Genomic DNA, 18,903 nt, shown 5'->3' with positions numbered 1-18,903 from the left:
GTTCAATCTAAAGGAAATTCTTTTGTACTTAAAAACAGCATTATAAACTGCAACTGCAGAGTTGTTTTGAAATTACAGTTTAAATAGTATTAAGACATGGTTTACTGATGTGCTCTTAAAGCAGACATAAAATGAAGCTGTATCTTCAAATTCTCTCTATAGCACCAAATGTTACTAAAAAAGTAAAGCCAATTTCTGTAATTTCCCTACGTTCCCTAAAAATGTTTTGAATTTAGCAGAACATTAATTTGGAGGAGATAAGGCAAGAAAGACCACATAGTCTGGTCTAAAGGGAAAAAAAAAAAGCCACAAAACTTAAGAGACCACAAGAGTCCTTTCAGCAGAGCTAAAAAGACAGTCTAGACTAGATAACACCACCAGAACCAGGATCACCAGGTCTTCAGGAGGGCACTCAGAAATGGAGACTATCAAAAGGAGGATGGTGTGCAGACACTAAAATGTAATTTTTCCAGCATGAAGTTTCCTTTACCCAGTTGTCATGGAGTATGTAAAATACACTACTTCTGTGTTCATATACATGCATTTCCCCTCCTTCAGAAACTATGTCCTCAGGCAGCCCCTTCTTTTTAAGCTGGACAAAAAGCAAGAACTACATGTCACTTTTAAGTTTTCAGAAGTCCTTTAAAATATTACAAATAACCAATTTGTGCTTCTTTTGCTTTTAATATTCCTGCCTGCTTACCAATGCTCCTGTAAAACTAACAGGACACCATGACATTGGTTAAAGAAAATGCTTGAAATTAATCTAACAGACTGCTGCAATAGAAACTTAAAACCATACACCCTTTCCGTAAGTAATACAGAACTTTATTGCCCTCCTTTAAACCAAAGCACTTCAAACATTGCTTGCTGGAGAAATTCACCTTTTCAACTTCAGTATGGTTCAGGATTTTTTCTTTGTCTTCTCATAATCCCTGATGGCAGAGGGAGGTGAAATTCGTGCAATAGTTGGTCAGAAACCCAAAACTCCCTTTTTTATATTGCTACCCCAAGAAACCTCACCTAGCCCATTGAATTTTAATCCTGAATTGGCAATACCTAGATGGTGATAAGGGCAATTCTTCTTCTGACACAGAGTACATACTTTGAGACCCTGTTCAAAAATTCACTTTTTCAGCATTAAAGTACTCAAAAGCTGAAGTTTGCTCCTCTATTGTCCCTCCAAAAAGATGTCTCAGCTGTACTGAAGAGAAAAGGAAACGTTAGGCTGTGGATTCAAAGAAACTGTCAAGAAACACAAACATAAAGTTGACTTAATACAGTTATTAGGAAATTGTTCAGGGCCCACCCTTAGCAGCAACATGAGGGTTAACTCAAGTTGCAGCAATATTTAAAACAGCTGTCCAGTTTTCCTTCTCCACCCAACTAAACAACAGAAAATCTTGTCAATAAATGAAAAACACCACACGTATTTCAGTGAGAGAAACCATCTAAACTTCCAACATTTTTCATCCTCATTTTTTTTAATCCAAAAGATTTGTACAGCATTTTTAAAAAATAACTTACAGGATCAAAAGGAAAATAAATGCATAGCTTTAAATCCTCAGAATACAACCTCCCCTTATTGTGGAGGAGTTCAAAGTCATAAAGTGCTGTAGATATGACCACACATCAGACAAATAATCTAGTAACTGACTTATTTTTCTGGTTTATTTAACAATATTTCAGGTTTAGAACATTAAATAAAAAAACTCACAGACAATGGGTAAGACTAACAATGGTTTCGCTCTATTTTTTTCTTTTTCTTCTCCTTTTTTTCAAAGAATGCTGAGACACATCAATTGAACCAACTACAATTTTATTTTGGATACCAAAAAATAAAAAGAAGCTGGAAGGAAGAGAGTAGTGCATTGCACTGATCTCAGTAAAACTCCTTGTAAGCGTCACTGTTATGTTCAGCCCTAGGAGGATGAAGATGGATACAATGCTGCCAACAGGGGAAGGCCAAGTGCAGACCAAGGGTGCTCTGGGCTTTGCCCAGATTGTGAGGGCACAGCTTTAAATTATGCTCATGTAAGACAAGATCCACACCCTTCACACCAGCATTTGTGGAGGTCCTGGAGGGAGGGCTTGCAGCGGTGGTAACAGCTCCTGCAAGTGATGACCACAAAAACCAAGAGCTCTTCCTGGCAGACTGCCGGGGTGCCACAAGAGCTCAGGTATCTCACTCCCTTCCGTAATTTGATTTTGTTGCCCTCACAGATAGCAGAATTACTTGTGGAATTTTAGGCCAAGCCTGTGTTTTGCGCCTTGGGCAAACATATACACCTCTACAGTGGACATGGAGAGTAGCAACATTCAACAGGATGCACAGTGCATGTACTTTGTACAAGTGCAAATCAGTTTTCAGGGTGCTGGAAAGTAAAACCCCAGGCTTTTTAACAGCCAAACACAGGCTGCACCACTTGCTAACTGCATTTTTCCCAGGCTTAAACATTTTTGTTGTGTAGCTGCAAGTACTTACTTCATTGTTCTTTCAGCCTAACCTCTTTGCCCTTTCTCCTCACTCACCTATCCCTACCCACCACCTACAAAGAACAGAGGCCTCAAACTTCCAAAAATTATTAAGCCAAACCATAAACAAACCATTTGGCAATAGATTCAATTCCATCACCATTCCCACTTTTGTATGTTCCTGCTACCTGTGCTTTTTACAATCCAATGTCCACAGATGTCATTGTGATTAAAAAAAACCCAACTTTCTTCCTCCAGAACAGTAACACACAGATATTGCTTAACATAGTTGTAGACTAACACCGAGGTGGAGGGCGGGGTGAGACACCAGTAACAGAAATAAAACCCCAAGCAAACCTTGATTGTAACTGGAAAATGCCAAGAGTTCTCCACTGCAGCTCAGAAAAGAAGCTGGTGCATCCTATTTTGTGTCTAGCGTGAACTCTGATCCTCTTTATGACCTGCAGTATTTCATAAGAGATGGGGGGGGGGGGTCTCAGGTTGGTTTCTTTTTTCTTGTCAAGTTCTCAAAGGGGCTTAAAAGACTTATGCTCGGTAACACAAAGGGAGTAGTTACGATACACAACTAATCAGAAACAGTACTCAAACATTAGACTGGACAGGACTGAAGTCCACTCTACAAACTGAATTAAAAAGAGACAGGTGAAAAAAGTTTTCAAGTGCTAGCATAACAAAAAATAATTATAAAGATTCACTAAATACATGTGAAGAAATTCAGGGGTCCCCTTCTTTTAAATATATTTACATAATATTAAAGCTTTATATTTTGCTTTTCTTGCCAACAAAATTTTCAAGCTACCCTGGGCAAAGTCCCCCATTAAATGAAGAGGTTATGGATTTTATAACACAGACAAACCATTAGACCAGTAGGCTGCAGACGTCTCCCTGCCCTCTACCCCTCCCTCCCTTACCAAAGAGCTGATGCCTTGCCTGCTACACACCATGTGGCATCAGCCATGGCATCGGCACAAGGCGAAGGTAACACAACACTGCCTCGACCCCACACTTGGTTCCTACTTTGCAAAAGTACAGGTCTTGCTTAGACACAAAACAAAACAAACAAAAAAACAATTTTGCCATTTAGCTGCAGTTAAATGGTAAAACTGGACTAACGCGGACACAGCAATACCAGTTTAAGTGTTCATACCATTTACACTGCACTGGAAAGGAAAATAAATTATCCTGGTATAAATGCATCCACACTACAGCCTATACCAGCACAGTATCAGTTAAAATAATAACACATCAGTCCCCTAACCAACATAATTATACCACCCGAACTTTACTAGCACAGACCAGACCTAAGACATGAGGTAGTGAAATCAGGCTCAAGATCTTTTTTCATTCCATAGCAACAATATATTCTAAAAATATTCACTGCTCAGATCTATGGATTTTAAAAACATTTTAAAATCCAAAATTTAAAGCTAGCATCCTGAGTCACACAGGATTTACAAATGGAGGCATAAATTTTAAAAAAAATATCCTCAAGGTCCTAACTCAGGAAAATAATTTTATGATAGAAAGCACATAAGCATGTGGTTGTCTCCCACTGAAACAAGTGGAAAGGAAGCACATGGATAAGTGCTTTCTGAAATCTGGGCCACAGTCAGAAATCACGGTCTTTCTAGAATTTATTTCCTCATTCATTTCAGTGCTGTTTGATCACAAGTCATTCATGTTTTAAGACAGTGGGAAAAACACAGACAATGGAAGCTAAATCAAGTTTGTTACAACTGTTCAATATTTACAGCATTCATAGCATACAACAGAAGAATTTTTGGTAACTTAAGACAAATACCTCTTTTCTTTGTCATTAAATGTACCGCAGCAGTCCTGTTAAACAAACCCACTGTCTCGAATATTAAAGAAACTGTTGTTTATGTTTACCGAGTCATTTAAATTAAAAATCTGTTCCTGTTCCAAACCCCACTCTCCTTCATCTTCGTCCTCTGGTTCTGCCTCAGACCCATTGCGACTGTTTTCGTACAAAAAGATCTGCTCATCCACGTGAGCTGGGGCTAACCGGTTTCTCTTTGCACTCACAACATTAGCAGAAGAACCAAAAAGGCGTTCAGGGAAGACCCTTGTGGCAAGAATACACCAGTATTTTTGAAGAACCTTTGGTAAAACTGGAAACAGTGCTAGTCTGTCAGACCACCACTTCAACGGGTCTTCATTCAAACCGAGGACCTTTTGTGACTTGAAGTTGCTCAACTCCTCAACAATTTGAGCGTGCCATTCCTCCTGGTCTTCCACGCCTCCTGTCTGGCAAAAGATCTCTGCGAGCATGTTGTTGATGACACTGGTAGGAGGAGGAGTAGAGGAGATGATGATTTTTTTCATAGGGGGCTCTTCTGAAACAGTGAAGAATTTCTCCTCAGTTCTAAAACTATTTTCTTTTACTTTCTCCAGCAGGCTTTTTGCTTCTTCCACCACTCTGTTTTCCACCTGCTGCCTCTCAAAGGCTGAAAGAAAAGGCAGTTTCTTGTAGCGGGGATCCAAGAAAGTTGCAACATTGAGAAACATGTCTATCTCAGGTGTGTGCTGGTAGGTGGTTGACAACTCTTTAGCAATCACCTCCTTTGCCATGCTGATTTCTTTCAAATCATTCTCTTTGATGTTCAGAGTGGTATTCAGAAGCATGTGGAGAAGTGGCTTTACCATACTTATCGTCGGGTACTTTGAAGCAGACATCATCTCTGCAACCTGCTTGAAAGGCTGGAGCAGCTCCACCAGCCCTTCGATTGTATTCCACTCACTGGATTCCAGCATGAGGTGGTGGTTGTTGCTGTCCTCCACGAGAACAGCCGCAATGACAAACTGCTGCTCCTTGAGGCGCTGCAGCATTGCGAGCGTGCTTCCCCACCAGGAAACACGGTCGCTTACCAGCATGCAGTGGAGAATATTCTGCTGCTTCTGCTTTTCGCTCAGCATATACATCGCGACAGTGGACTGCTGAAAATATTCCACCAGCTTTCGGCACCTGGCAAGAAGGTTGCAGAGTTTGGGGAGCTGAAAAGCTTGTTGTATTCCTGCGTTAAAAGTGTGCCCCAAACAAGGCATCTGTACGGGAATATCTAAGAGAGAGCAAGCTTTTACAATGTCTTTACTGTAATCTGTCGTAGCACCAAAGACTTTTGTATTGATCCCCCACTCAATGAATGTTTCATAAAGGACTCGTGTAATGGTCTCTGCAGTGTTATCCTCCGGTACTTCGAACGTTTTCAAACACCGCGAGTTCACAGCCAGGCAGTTGGCAGGACTGCTGCTGAGAAAGTGAACTGCCACAGTTACATATGACCTGTTCTGGTTTTCACTCCTCCACATGTCCGTGGATATGCCACACCAGAGAACCTCAGTGAGCTCTTTTAGCACAATTTCTCTAATAGCACTGTACTTTTCAGGAATTGCTTTTGTACAGAAGTACTTCCGGCTCGGAAGTTCATACCTGGGGTCCGCTGTTCTCAAGAGGGCCTTGAAGGTAGGTTCATCGACGATGGAGGCTGGATACATGCCCTCGCAAATTAAGCTGATGACTGCAGATGTCAGTTCCTGATGTTTTTTGTTTTCATAGTTCTGGTAGGTCTTCATGATGAGGCTATCTTGAACAACCTGCTGTGATGACTCTGGCTTGATTTTTGAAAATGCTGTGGCAAAGGCTTCCCTCATTTGCTCAGTGTTGCTTTTCACAAACTCACAGAATTCATCAGGGTGATTTTTCTCAAGGTGGTAGGAAAGGTTGGACGTGTTTCCTGAATAGGCAATCTGTGCCATGCAAATACGGCAGTAGATCTTCTTCCACTGTAATATGCATCCTTCTGCATTGGTATCAAACCCAAAGTACTTCCACACTTTACTCTTTGCTCTCGGGTGAGCCACTAACTTTAGGTCTGATGGGGAACCTTCTAAACTTTTATTCTCCATTGCTTCTTGGCCACCGTCCCACCTTTTGATCCTTCACTCATTAATGAGTACCTGATAAAGGCAGTAAGATAAAGATACAATGAGAAAGCACAAGTTTGACCACACTCAACTACGTGAAATCAGCGTTTCTGTGCATGTATCAAGAAACCTATTCACTAATTACATCTGCAAATTTAAAGATGAAATTTGCAGCAAGTGAGACCTATAAGAAGCCCACTGGATTGTCAAAAATTAAAAGCGGTTTTAATATACCCCATTCTGCTGTGAAACTGAGCTAAAGACCCAAGTAAATATTTTTTTTCTGGAATTTCATAATTCTGGGTAGAGAAAGCACAAGTACCACCACAGACTTGATAAATTAATGTCACAAGAATTGGTCATCTGCTATAGCATTTTCCTCCCTCTTAAGTTAGAATTAGACCAACATCCTCTCGTCAAAGGATTACTGAACTTTGCTGTTAACATTTATTTCAACTGAAACCTGATACTGATGAAACAAAGGTTTTCTTGTTTGTTTATTTTGAAAGAAGTTTTGTAAGCTTGATCTAACTGTTCCAGCTTTCGCTTTAAAAAAATCATAATAAAAAATTTGTGATGCAAACTATGGCAATAATCTGTTTGTCTCAAATGTAAAGATGCTTTCTGATTGAAATAAAAGGAAAAGAAGCTTGAACCTACATGCAGATCAACAATACATGTCTGACACCTTTCCTGTCCTTCTCTTTCTGAAATCAAAGTCATCTCCTGAAGTACCAGCTCACATTTGTGGTTCCTGGAATAACAGTGCATTATAATTACAGGAAAAGCAGACAGGGAAGCACTAATAAATGTTATTAACCACATCAGCTGGAAAATAATTTTGCAGCATTTTCTTCAAAAGGCTACAGAAGTTGGGAGGGGATGACACTAGAGATCAGTGCGATGATAAGGCAAGACTTGGCAATCTGTACCTTGATATCTGCACAGGAAAACACTTCTTGTGCAGTCACATGCAAGTGCTACTTGAGGCCTACAGTGCCTCTGTGAACAGTGCTGGCAGCTGGCACTCACCAGAGCTGATCTCACTACACCAAAAAGCCAAGTCACAGCACAGCGTGATTGGACTGACACTTCTCTATTTCTTCCACTCCACTGTGACAGCAACAATCCCTTTTCCAGTGCCTTGGCCAGCATTGGGAAGGAGAAGGAAGATATTAGTTAGACACGGATGCAGCTTCCTTCACAAAAATCCAGAGAAAGAGAACAGGAGAAGAACATAACGAGCATCAGACTGAAAACAACAGCACTGCTACTTCTCTGCTGTTTGGGAGCTGCACCTGTGCCCAAGCCCAGAAATCCTCAGGTGGTAAGACTGGCTGGTTAGGGCAGGAAGAAACAATCAGTCTTTTTCATATTGCTACAAGGGAATATTAAAAAAAAAAAAAAAAAAAAAAAGCATGTGTACAAGCTTCTCTGGGGTGCTTTCTGCTGCTGTTGGAGAACATTCACAAGAAGAGATAGTTTTCTCTCTGAACTACAGCTGATATTTTGCAACATTTTCTGAATGCCTTGAATGGAAAACCAAAGACAGGTTAACCGATACTAAACATACTTATCTAAACACAGCTGCTTGTTTAGAAGCAGAATGAGAGATGCAGGGCAAACATTTTATTGGATTTGTTCTGAAGATTTACTTCTGGGTGTAGACACTTTGCATTTTTTCCTGAGGGAGGGGCAAAGTTCTGCCTACTAGCATGCCTTCTACTGTGATTCATTCAGTGCCTTTAAGTTGCCAGGATAAACTATTGATTCAACATGGTAATGCTGCCTAATTCCAAACATGTGCATATCAACAGCACCAAGGTATGCAATCCCACAAAAACGGATGATTTTGAAAGACCAAGTGGTGTAATGTGTAATGAGGTAACCCTGCCATGCCATCAGATAGTGCACTGACATATATTGATAGATAGTATCATAGCTTTTAGATTCCTCCTTTTCCATCTATGACATGGTGTCTTGAGGAAGCACAGAGGTTCATGGCACTTCATTAAATCTTACAGTTTCCCCTGCAGTTTACCTAGCAATTCCTGAAAGTAAGGAGGAAGGCACTGAAATAAAACAGTTGATGCATTTTTAATGTTCAAAATTAGTATGACACACCTTGGATCATAAAAAGTTCATCATCAACTGACAAAGTAGAAGTTATTTCAAAGTATGGGAGTGTTACAGACTCACTCCACTCTTCATTCTTATGTATGTTACAGTTTTGCCTTGATTTTGTGATGTATCAGGCACCTGGCAACAGTGGCCCAGAGTAGCATTGCCACAGCTAAGGGTATGTCAGTATAATACAGCCTTTAGTAAGAGCTCAAATATAAACTGCTCATCATGCCTGCCTCTCATCGAGTGTTACACAGCATAGATAGCATTATGAACACAAACCCAAACCCCACACCTCATGTTTTACTCCAGGAAGAGGTAAATTTCACTTTCAGAAAAACAGTGTTCATATTGTAGTCCTGGTAAAAAAAACCAGTAACCGTGAATTCCCACTCACAGGAGAGCACCTTTGGAGAACCTGCTGTTTCTTTCCCTTGCCTCCTTCATACAGCTGGCCAACACCACCAGCCAGTACCAGGACAGAGGTTTCTAAGAGCCTACAGAGAGGATCCTCTGCTGGCTTTGCAGCGAACTCTGCTGCTACAGGAAGAGGAAGAGGAAGAGTCCAGACTTTCTGGCCCTAGCACCTCATCCCTACTGTTTGGGGCAGGCTGTACTGTCTCCTCACACCTCTCACACTCCTCCTAACACAAACACAAGACTTCCCTCTCCAGGGCAGGCCTTGGGCCAAAATATCAATGCTAGTAGTGGCTTGTGTCGTGGAAGGCAGCTGTGCTACCTTTGCAGGCAGGGCTGAGTCTCCCCACTGGCAAAGAAAATTGGTTCAAAACCCGCATGACAGTCACTTGGATTGTGAAACCAAGCACAGGGATGTCAGGAAACGTGGGGTGTGCAGACACCCTGCAACCTTAGTTCTGCCTCCCTGTGCATGCACAGCAATGGCACCCTGTGGGTATCCCTGTCCCACAACCTTTGCCTCAGTCACCAGAGGGGCAACCATAAAGCAAGTGATTCCTCATTCTGAAACTAACTTAATGACTCTTTAAGGGGCATGCGTGGGGAGAGGGTTTAGCTGCTTGGTGTAACTGCATTCTTGCCTGCCATCAATCCTTTATACCTGGTCATTTCCTTACCCACCTCTGGATGATTTACTATCTGGAGCTCACACAGCTTTGAGCAGAAGTGCTCAGGCTCCCACTATGCTTTAGTCATATAAAGTAAGAGAAAAATCATCTCAAAATATGAATCAAAATTAAGAGATACATGATCCTAAATCAACATTTCACAATTAACTGTAAAGAAACTTGGTACAAATGTGGATACTGACTAACTAAAAATGGAGGAAATAAAAAAAAAGTATGAAATTTCAACCACTTTTAAGAGGAACAGGAGTCACCTTTAAGATCTCCTTAACTTAATTCACATAACCACCTTCTTCAGATACAGTTTTCTACACATTACAGGTTCCATACTTAACTACAAAGACTTCAAAACTACTACATAACACTCAGGATTTAGGTTTCCCCTACTAAATTTCAATGAAATATGTACAGTAGAAGAAAAAGAATGCGGGAGAAAGATGCCAAATAAATTCTTTGAGAAGCTTTTAATTATATGAACCATTTTTCTTATCAATAGGATAACTTTTGGTGATCACATTTCCACTGGTATATCCTGGTGTCACAATTAATATTGGTTTATCTTTTATCAGTACACTGATTAGATTTTTGTTTTTAAAAAGCTGTTTTAATCAGGAACTTTAGTCATGCAGGGCTTTTTTCCTCCCTCCAATTAACTAAGATTAAGCACTGTAAAGAAGTCCAAACAGTAATTTTTAAGAAAACTATTAATAGTTTAAACCATTGAAAACTAAAATTACGTATTAGCAGTTATACTGTTAATGCAATTAGTACTTGGAAAAGTATTTTTAACTTAAGTTCCCCTTAATTTCTGCACTTTCCTCTATGTTGATTTTAGTTAGCAAAGCAATTGCTGACTGCACACCCTGTTTGTAGTCTCAGCCCTGTATTTTCCTTCCCTGAGCTTCAATATCAGAATTTCAGGTTGACTTCCCTACTCTGTGTTGAGGTGGGGGACATTCACTTGAATAGAGAACGTTATTATTTTTTCATTTTGCAATTCAAAACATTTACCAGGTTTTTGCACTTAACCTAGATTTCAGAGCTCAAACTCTTTCCCCAAAAAAAATGTCTTGAATTCCATCTATAAAAATCAGATGAACTCCAGTAAGATGTGAAAGAACACATGGGTCACTTTTAAAAGCACATGTGCCAAGAGCACGCAACTCTTAAGTTAGGGTAAGGAAAAATAAGAGAAACTACTTTTGTTTACTTGGATTAAAATCCTGAGCCCTTCTTCACAACAAGGATAAGAAAGCAAGCTTTTCTTGGAAAATTCAGAGGCAGAAGGGCTGCATTGAGACCAGAACCTTTCACTCATCCACAGAGCTAAAGGACAAGCCAGCAGACATCTTTCTCTTTCAAAACTTCCAAGCAAGATCTGCAGTGCAGTTGCACAGAGAGTGGGAACTGGGATATGGAAACTGGGGCCAAGGAAGACAGGATCAGAGGAATGGCTATCTCTGCGACCCGGTCCTGTCCTTCCCAGCTCCCCTTTGCCACTCCAAGCCCTCCCAAGGAAAGCACCCTGACAATAAAATGCCTGTACTTGTGAGAGTTACGGACACCCCTTAGAAAAGATGAAGAAGATTTTAAACATACACACCTTTCTAGATTACTGTCTGAAAAAGGTACTCAGGGTTTTCTTACAGGAACTGTAGTTTACTGATCCAAGCTTGTTCTAACAACACTTTTGCTTTTTGTTACACTGACATCACTATTTTGAAGTTATTATGGAAACAAGGGTTCATCTGGGTAAAAAGGTTCCCGTTGTTAAGGTGAATCACTTCTTTAAGCAATGGCTGGACACAGCAAGCGAAAGCAAGGCAGCAGGTAACTGCCAAGAGGGAACTGCACGCAAACAGCTAGCTGAGGAGGAAACCACTTGTCCTTGGAAAAAAAACATCACAAGTTAGGGCTCAAAGAAAACTTTTCACATCTGTCAAATCTGCCTTGGTCCCACTTAGGTAAGTGACATTTCCTGAGTTGGATCTTCATTGCCTTCCTCTGGCATCTCCAAATTCAACTTTTTTTTTTTTTTTTCACTAGCAGCAAAGAGCAGAGTGCAACAAAACACTGGGTCACATTTTCGTCATGCTGTTTCTCTGTGGTTCAAAAAAAGATTTGGAAAGTGTTACACACCCTAGGCAAAATACCCAAATTTCCTCTGCCAAGAAACGCTAATGCTAGAAAAATGCTCAGATGACTTCAAACCATATGCGCATCTGCCCTTTTTGTCACCAGGGTCCTCTCATTTGTTCAAGGGTTTCATTGCTGCCTTTTGAGAATGAGGAAGGGAATCCCAGCAGAAGAATCAGGAATGAATAAAAAGCACACAAAACACTACCCAAGGATGCGACGTGTGAAAGGATGAACAAATAAGCTCCTATTGTGCAGTGTACTTGCTCCATCTCCTTCCCAGTACTTCAGATATTGTCTATACCAATATTCTCATCTGCCTGAATTCCTTACTGAAACACTAAGCCCTCTCAATATTACTTTTTTTTACTGTTCCTCCGTTTAAAACTATCAACAGAGCCACAAAGGCTCACTCGCTGATAAGAGAAAGTTAAAGGCATGGACTTCAATGCAGATGTATGGTCAGCTCTGATGACAACCTACACATCTGCCTGAACTCATAGTTTGCTCTAAGTTTATAAACTCAGAAATGTTTTTTTTTTTTTTGATAAACGCAAAGTTTCCACTAAGTCAGCATTTAACACACTGATGATCCAAATCAGAAAAGTGCAAAAGCCTAACGTCTTTAACGACTAATCTAAAGTCCCTTAGAATAAAACTACAAGTGTCACTCACTTGTCAGTTTAAAGACTGTCAGCGAGTGGCAGCCGGTATCATATACTAAGCTTTTGGAGCACGGGTACGTTCCCCTCGTGGAGCAGCCGGGACAGGGAAGCCGAAAGCGGCGGTCCCGGCCGCCCCGGTGGGGTGGGGGCACAGCGGGCAGCGGCGGCGGGAGCGCCCGGGGGACGCTGCCCGCCGCTACCCGCCTTCCAAGCACCTACCTGGGCTGAGGGAGGGAGCGCCCGCGCGGCTCTGAGCCGAGGTCTCAGGAGACACTGTCAGAGAGCCAAGGAGAGGAAGAAGAGAAGCGGGGACCCCAGGACCACGGAACCCCCACACCGCCTCCCGAGGCCACAAGTCAGGCCGGCGCGGAGCCAGGCGCCCGTCCCGGGCCCGGCCCCCCGCCCCGCCCCGCGTCCGGGGCGGCCGCGGCCCGGGGGCCGGACGGGGCTGTGGGGCCGGGGCCTGGCGCCGGCAGCGAGGGCGGGGTGCGGCGGGGGCGGGGAGGGCGCCCTGCCAGTCGCAGCCCCCCCGGGGCCGCTGCTCTGGGGCAGCTCGGCGGGTCCTGCTCGGCCGGCGAAGGGGAGCAGGGGAGGAGTCCGGCGGCGGCGCCCGTGCAGGGGCCGCCGCGGTGCCTCAGCCCCTGCCCCGCTTCGGGGGATGCGGCACGGCCCGAGCGCCCCACGCTACAGCCAAGGTCGCGGCTGCCCTGCCCTATTCTCTCCTTCCCTTCCCTGTCCGGCCGCTCCCGGCTGGGCCGCGCGGTCTCGGCCCCAGGGCCCCGAACTGCCGCCTGCCCGTGGTGGGTGGGGGGAGGCGCGGCAAACTTTCCCCTGTCGCGGCGGGGGCTGCCGCCCCCCGGCCCGGAGCCGCCCCGCCCCGCGGCGCCGGCTGCGGTGCTCACCTGAGGCCGGGGCGCACCGCGGCTGGAAGCGGCGGCGCAGCTGGTGCAGGATGACGCGGAGGCCGATGCAGTACACCCGGAGCAAGGGCACCAGCGCAGACAATAGCGACATGGCCGCCTCCCGCCCCGCGGCGGCAGCGGGCTCGGGGCGCGGCGGCGAAGGCACTGGGCGAGCAGGCGGCCGGCGCAGTGTTTCCGCCGGGCCGGGCCGGGCCGGGGGGCGCGGCGCGGCCCCCACCCACCACGGAAGGGAAAGCGCCGCCGCTGTCACAGCAGCGCCCGGGCTCGCCGCGGCTCCCGCCCTTCTGGGCATGTGCGGTGGCGGGGGAAGGGAAGGGAAGGGGCGGCGGCGGGCGGACCGGCCTCGGCGGCGGCGGCAGCAGCAGCAGCAGCAGCAGCGACAAGGCGGCGGCTCAGCCCCCGCCGGGCCGCCCGAGCAGCTGGGCAGGGGGAGACGGAGAGGGGCGGCGTGCGCGACGCTGCAGCGAGGGAGGAGGCGGTAGCGGCGTGACAGCCCGCCCGGCGAGGCCGCCGGGGCTGGGGCGCAGGGACTCTTGCTGCCACATCTGTGACAGCTACGAGCCAGTCAGTGCCTAGGCGGAGTGAGGCACACGGCGTTGCTTCAGGATCCCGTGGCTGAAAGCGCTCATCGGGTTGTCTCACCGTTTCCCTTCACTCTGGCAGAAATGAGGGGCTGCTGCGGACTGCCACGGCGTCGCTGGGTCTGGGCACGGCCCCTCTCACCTCGGGTATCCCTCGGGCTCACTCCTCTCGAGGTGTCAGTTGCAGGTACCGATTTCTCCAAATGTAGCTCAGTGTACGGAGCTTTCCTACCTCAGGAGCCGAAATTTTACACCTGTCTGACGAATACCTTCTTTACAATGATAACTGGTATATCGCATGCCATATCATGTTGTCAGTTCTCAATGCTCAGCCTTAGTCTGAGTACTCGGGACAGGGAAGCGAGTGCTATCTACCAGTTCTTGTGGGTGGCTGGTTTCGGCTACAGGAAATAGAGCGCCTGGTCCTGATGCCGTGGTTTCCATTCACAAAACCGGTGGGTTTTCAAACATTCCGATGAGCCTCAGTATCGATACAAACCAAAATCAGTCATTGAACAATAGGAGACGTTGGGCCATAAATTCAGTTTCAAATCTTTAGGTAACTTTTTGTCTCTGAGAAGGATGGGAAGCCATACAAAGTTCTGGAGCTGTATTTGACATGCAATCTCCTAGCCTTTAAAAAAACCCCACTCCATACTTTCTAAAAAATATTACATTTAACAAGATACTTTTTCAGTATCAGATTACATTGCTTAGCAGAACTGACTTCATGTCTTCTACAAAAATACACCTAAAGTAAAAACATAGTGTGTAGTTGCTCCAGGTCAAAACCAACCATTTAATTTTATGGATCTCTGGTGATTTTTTTTATTAACACAGAGAATTAGGCAAACATAAATTATAGACATCATTAAGTCACATCAATGAGGGATTCATTCTTAATGTATACTTTTTGCAACCATGCATGGAGTACTAGAAAAATCAACACATAAAACAACATGAAAGAAGAAACACATTCACTAAAGGTGAATTATTCTTTCAACTTATCTCAGTAAAAATCAAATCCTGACTCTTTTATGCTGCTTTACATCCTTTTCTCACAACTACACCATTAATGAAAGCCCTTTCAACATTAAACTGTGAAACTTGCCTACAGTGTATTTACACAATCTGTATATAAATAAACCATACTTTCTCAGGTTTTCTAGTATAATAAAATCAATTGATGCATATTCAAGCTACTGCAATAAATACTCTTCTGTCTTTTTTCAGACAATGCTATCCAAGGAATTAGATTAAGTGATGGAAAACTGATGGGTTACCATTGCAGTCTTATTGGACCCACTACTTTTTCTCACCGTGTTACAAATGATTTTTAGCCCTCCATGGCTCCCGAGTACAGTGTCACAGAAAAGATGAGAAGTTTTTTTTCCAACAATATATTAAATTATTTTTTTCTAAAGGCTAATGGGGCATGGAGGAGGAACAAAAATAACTACAAAAGGCTGTAGTCTTTGATTCTTTTCAAATAGTCTTCTAATACATCGTTATTTTAATCAATACTTTCTTTTCTTTGGTTTTCAGCAGCTTGTATCTTACTATTGACACTTTGGTTTTTCTTGCAATCTTTTACTCCAAAGCCCCAATTATTCAGGCTGGAATCGCATCCATCTACTTTAGATACCTCACTGAGACATTATTACCTCAATGAAATTTTAGGTGTCTTAGCCCTGGAAGGGACAAAAGGAGCAATCTAGTTCCTCAGCTCTGCTGCATGGGCAGAGGACACAAAGAGAGGCACTTCTGAAGACCTGCAGAGAATGACAGCCTTCTCTGAGGCACTTAGAGTGCCTCCTCCTTTCCACTGGCTGCAACTGAACTCACAGTGCCAGTGGGCTAAGCCAGCCTGCAGCTAGAGCACTGATGTCCTCTTGGAGATTCATCTGAAACACTCCTAACGCTCTATCAACACAGGATCCAGCCTCTCTATCCCTACTGCAGAACTGACATTACTGAGATCACAGTGCTTCCACCCACATTTTGCATAAAGACGCAAAAACTTGTAAGAAAGGAAGTGGGTGATGTTTTTAGACTCTAATTAAGCCCTGAGTTCCAACTTCCCAGCAGAATGGCATAACCAGCAACCATCGGGTGGTGTGGATGGTAGGTGTTGCAGCTGAGCGCCTGTGCAGCTTGGAACACATGAGGCACAGGGCCACAGCAGAGAAGACAAAAGCAAACCCAAGGTTGGCCTAGCAGCCCTGATGCTCTCTGGCACAGGGTGGAGAGTTACAAGGTTATGCTTTGCTTTTCTTGTCTGCTCTATGACACATCTTTTCCACATGTAAGTTTGCTCCCCTTGTTTTTTCTTCTCTTGATATGAGAACTGGAGCCAACAGCTCCTTGTATCCACACACAGTAGCAGAGGTTGATGATTTCTGCCCAAGCATGGTGTAATAGTTGGGATAGTCTTGTAAGATGTCAGTGACACATCAGTCCCTCTCTAATGGTAAAATGCACACTTCTGTGCTTAGCTCAAGTCGTGCTCTCAGCCTTATGCACCTATGTGGAAGCTGATGGCCCATGTCGGAAAAAGCCAGACATAATTCTAACTGCTGCTAATTTTTCAGGCTTCTAAAAGGGATTTAAATGCCTGTCTTCCTAAGCTGGATTGTATTGGGACTTGAGGCAAGAGATAAGTGCCTATCTTCTCAGAACAGGATCTCCTTGACATGTGTGGGTGAATATAGTTAAATGCCTGAGGAGCTTTCAGGTTCAGTAGGGAGTTGCTCACAGCAATAGGCAGTGCTGGGAAACAGTCAGTTGGGATTACATCTGGAATTCATGGTAGGGGTTTTTTCACCTGCAGACAATTTTGACAAGCTGCCTTGTTTTTTTTTTGTTTTGTTTTGTTTTGTGGGTTTGTTTGTTTTTTTTTTTATATATGACTTTTTTGTTTTTCTTCCTCTATGCAAGAGGAGTAATTTTAGGTTCCCTCAAACTAGACGTCATCTTGCATAATACTGGGCACTTGAGCATAGCAGACCTGTATGGAGCAGGCTACAAAGCTCTTAGGCAGCCTTCGTAGTAGCTTGGGGAGGGGTCAGTTACCTAGAAAGAAACTTTGCCAAAGGGAGAGATGTCTGCAAGCTACACAGTAGAAAGTTCTGGGGACTGAGCAGGCTCCTCTGCTGTGGGCAATCAATCATCTGAAGGGACATACTGGGGAAGATAGACAGTAGATTGTTCTAAGATCAACCTTCTGTGTAACAGAACCGTGCTACAGCATTTTCCCATGAAGGGGAATGGCTTTTGGTCCCCTCTCAGCCTTTTTCAGGTATTTCACTTTTCAAGAAAATGGTTTCATTGGGAAAAGAATTACCTTTGCTAGTGTGGCTATAAGGAGGTGACACCCAGGAACACAGTAAAGAAAAGAAATCTGAGAGTTTTTTAGCCTAGCGTTTAAATTCATGGAAAGAGGCAACAGTGTTCAAATCCACATTCCCTGAAGAATCTACACTTTTTAGACTAGAGAAGAACAGGATGAAATATGGACTAATAAGTCTTGGAATAGGGACAACTCCCCTCTTCCAAGAAATGCTCAAACTACTCAGCTATTATGCAAGAAGCATAGTGTGCCTATTGTTCCTGCTGAGTAATTTTTTTTTAATCAATCATATCTGCAGCAACTGTTGTATTTGTATATCTAAGTATTCAGTGTATGTCACACTTTCAGGATCTATCTGGTCTGAAAAGCCTGAAGCATGAGTAGTTTGATCTGGTTTGCATTCCCCTTCCCTCATATGCCTTCTCCATATCAGGAAAGTTCTGAGCATCCTCCCTGCCTCTCAGTCCAGACTCAGAGGCCAAAGAGTTAGAAGAAGGTATGCAGAAAAAAAGCAATTACAAGAATAAAAATTTTTTTTTAGAAATCTCCAGATGTGTTTATCCACAAAACTTGCATGGAGACATAAGGCAGGTGAGCTGCTAACAAAAATACACAAGCTTTTGTTAAAAACTTCTATAATAAAACACTTTAAAATGCTACATATATTTAGAATTGAGTGGGGGTATTAACAGTCTTCACAATGTACATGGCAGCTTGAGTTGGCCGAAAGAAGAACAAGTCATATAGAAATTCTAGATGTAACCAGCATTATTTCAGCAGTGGAAATCAGTTCTTATGTAATTCCTGGATTTATTGGAAAATGTCTGTAAGTAGATTAACTGATTGATTAACATATATGAAGTTTCAAAAGCACTTTGACAAAATCCTGTGCATAAGAGATGATAAGCACTCAAGGGATAAGAACCAGCATATATGTGAAACAGAAGAATAGAAACAAAACCCCACAGAGAGTGAAACAAAGGAGTTGATTTTCATCAGAAAATCACAGCAAAAGAACAGGGTGTCAAGGTTCCATTGAACATCCAACTCTGGCTAATGCATTCCTTAATGCCTCAGATGGGATAAGGGAAAACTGTTGCATTATAATGGCATGGTGTTTCTGTTAGTCAGGACAGGAGAGGAGCAGAGGAATTTCAGACATTAAACAAGCAGGGTGTACTGGCAATATTCCAACACCAAGAAAATAACGCTATTAAATAAAAAAAGATTAATTATGCCCACTATAGAAATGCCTTTGTTGACAGTAAGTTCATTTGTGTTAAAAAATATCTAGTGTCAATAACTGCCATGTGATTATTTCAGTGGTTGTATAGGGATGTCTGCAAGCACCTGTGGCATTCCCTCTGCAACACTGCCCAACCCATAGCTAAGAGTATTTTGTTAGGGTTCAGCAAATGGACAGAAAGATTATTATGGTCCAAAGCAAGAGTTTTCCATGACACTCAGGTCTACCATGTGTCTTTGATCTCTTCCTTAGCAATACTGTAAGACAACCACGTCTTTCATCAGAAGTGTGGCTAGCACCATTCTAATATGAAGGAAATAATAAAGCAGAATCAC

At 43.4% G+C, this 18,903-nt stretch overlaps 2 protein-coding genes across 5 annotated transcripts in view; both read right to left on the bottom strand.

The window, feature by feature from the left end:
- The window catches only part of DHRSX (dehydrogenase/reductase X-linked), a 164,384-nt gene extending 148,574 nt beyond the window's left edge, over positions 1-15,810 (bottom strand). The window contains exon 1 of the mRNA XM_038156179.1: positions 13,372-15,810. Within this exon, the coding sequence (XP_038012107.1) occupies positions 13,372-13,684 (313 nt within the window). The 5' untranslated portion in view covers positions 13,685-15,810. The remainder of the gene's footprint in view (positions 1-13,371) is intronic.
- Positions 1,645-18,903, bottom strand: part of ZBED1 (zinc finger BED-type containing 1) — a 50,150-nt gene continuing 32,891 nt past the window's right edge. The window contains exons 1-2 of one of the 4 annotated variants that reach the window (XM_038156140.1): positions 13,372-13,508; positions 1,645-6,474 (exon numbers count right to left, since the gene is read on the bottom strand). In XM_038156140.1, coding sequence (XP_038012068.1) covers positions 4,336-6,423 — 2,088 coding nt within the window. In that variant the 5' untranslated portion in view covers positions 6,424-6,474; positions 13,372-13,508 and the 3' untranslated portion in view covers positions 1,645-4,335. Of the gene's footprint in view, positions 6,475-7,473; positions 12,330-12,688; positions 12,818-13,371; positions 13,509-18,903 lie in introns of those variants that run through there. The other 3 variants (XM_038156149.1, XM_038156156.1, XM_038156166.1) reach the window with 3 other exon arrangements.

This window comes from Motacilla alba, chromosome 1 (genome assembly GCF_015832195.1).
Source record: "Motacilla alba alba isolate MOTALB_02 chromosome 1, Motacilla_alba_V1.0_pri, whole genome shotgun sequence".
Lineage (NCBI taxonomy): Eukaryota > Metazoa > Chordata > Aves > Passeriformes > Motacillidae > Motacilla > Motacilla alba.
This window is presented reverse-complemented; position numbering and strand designations above follow the sequence as displayed.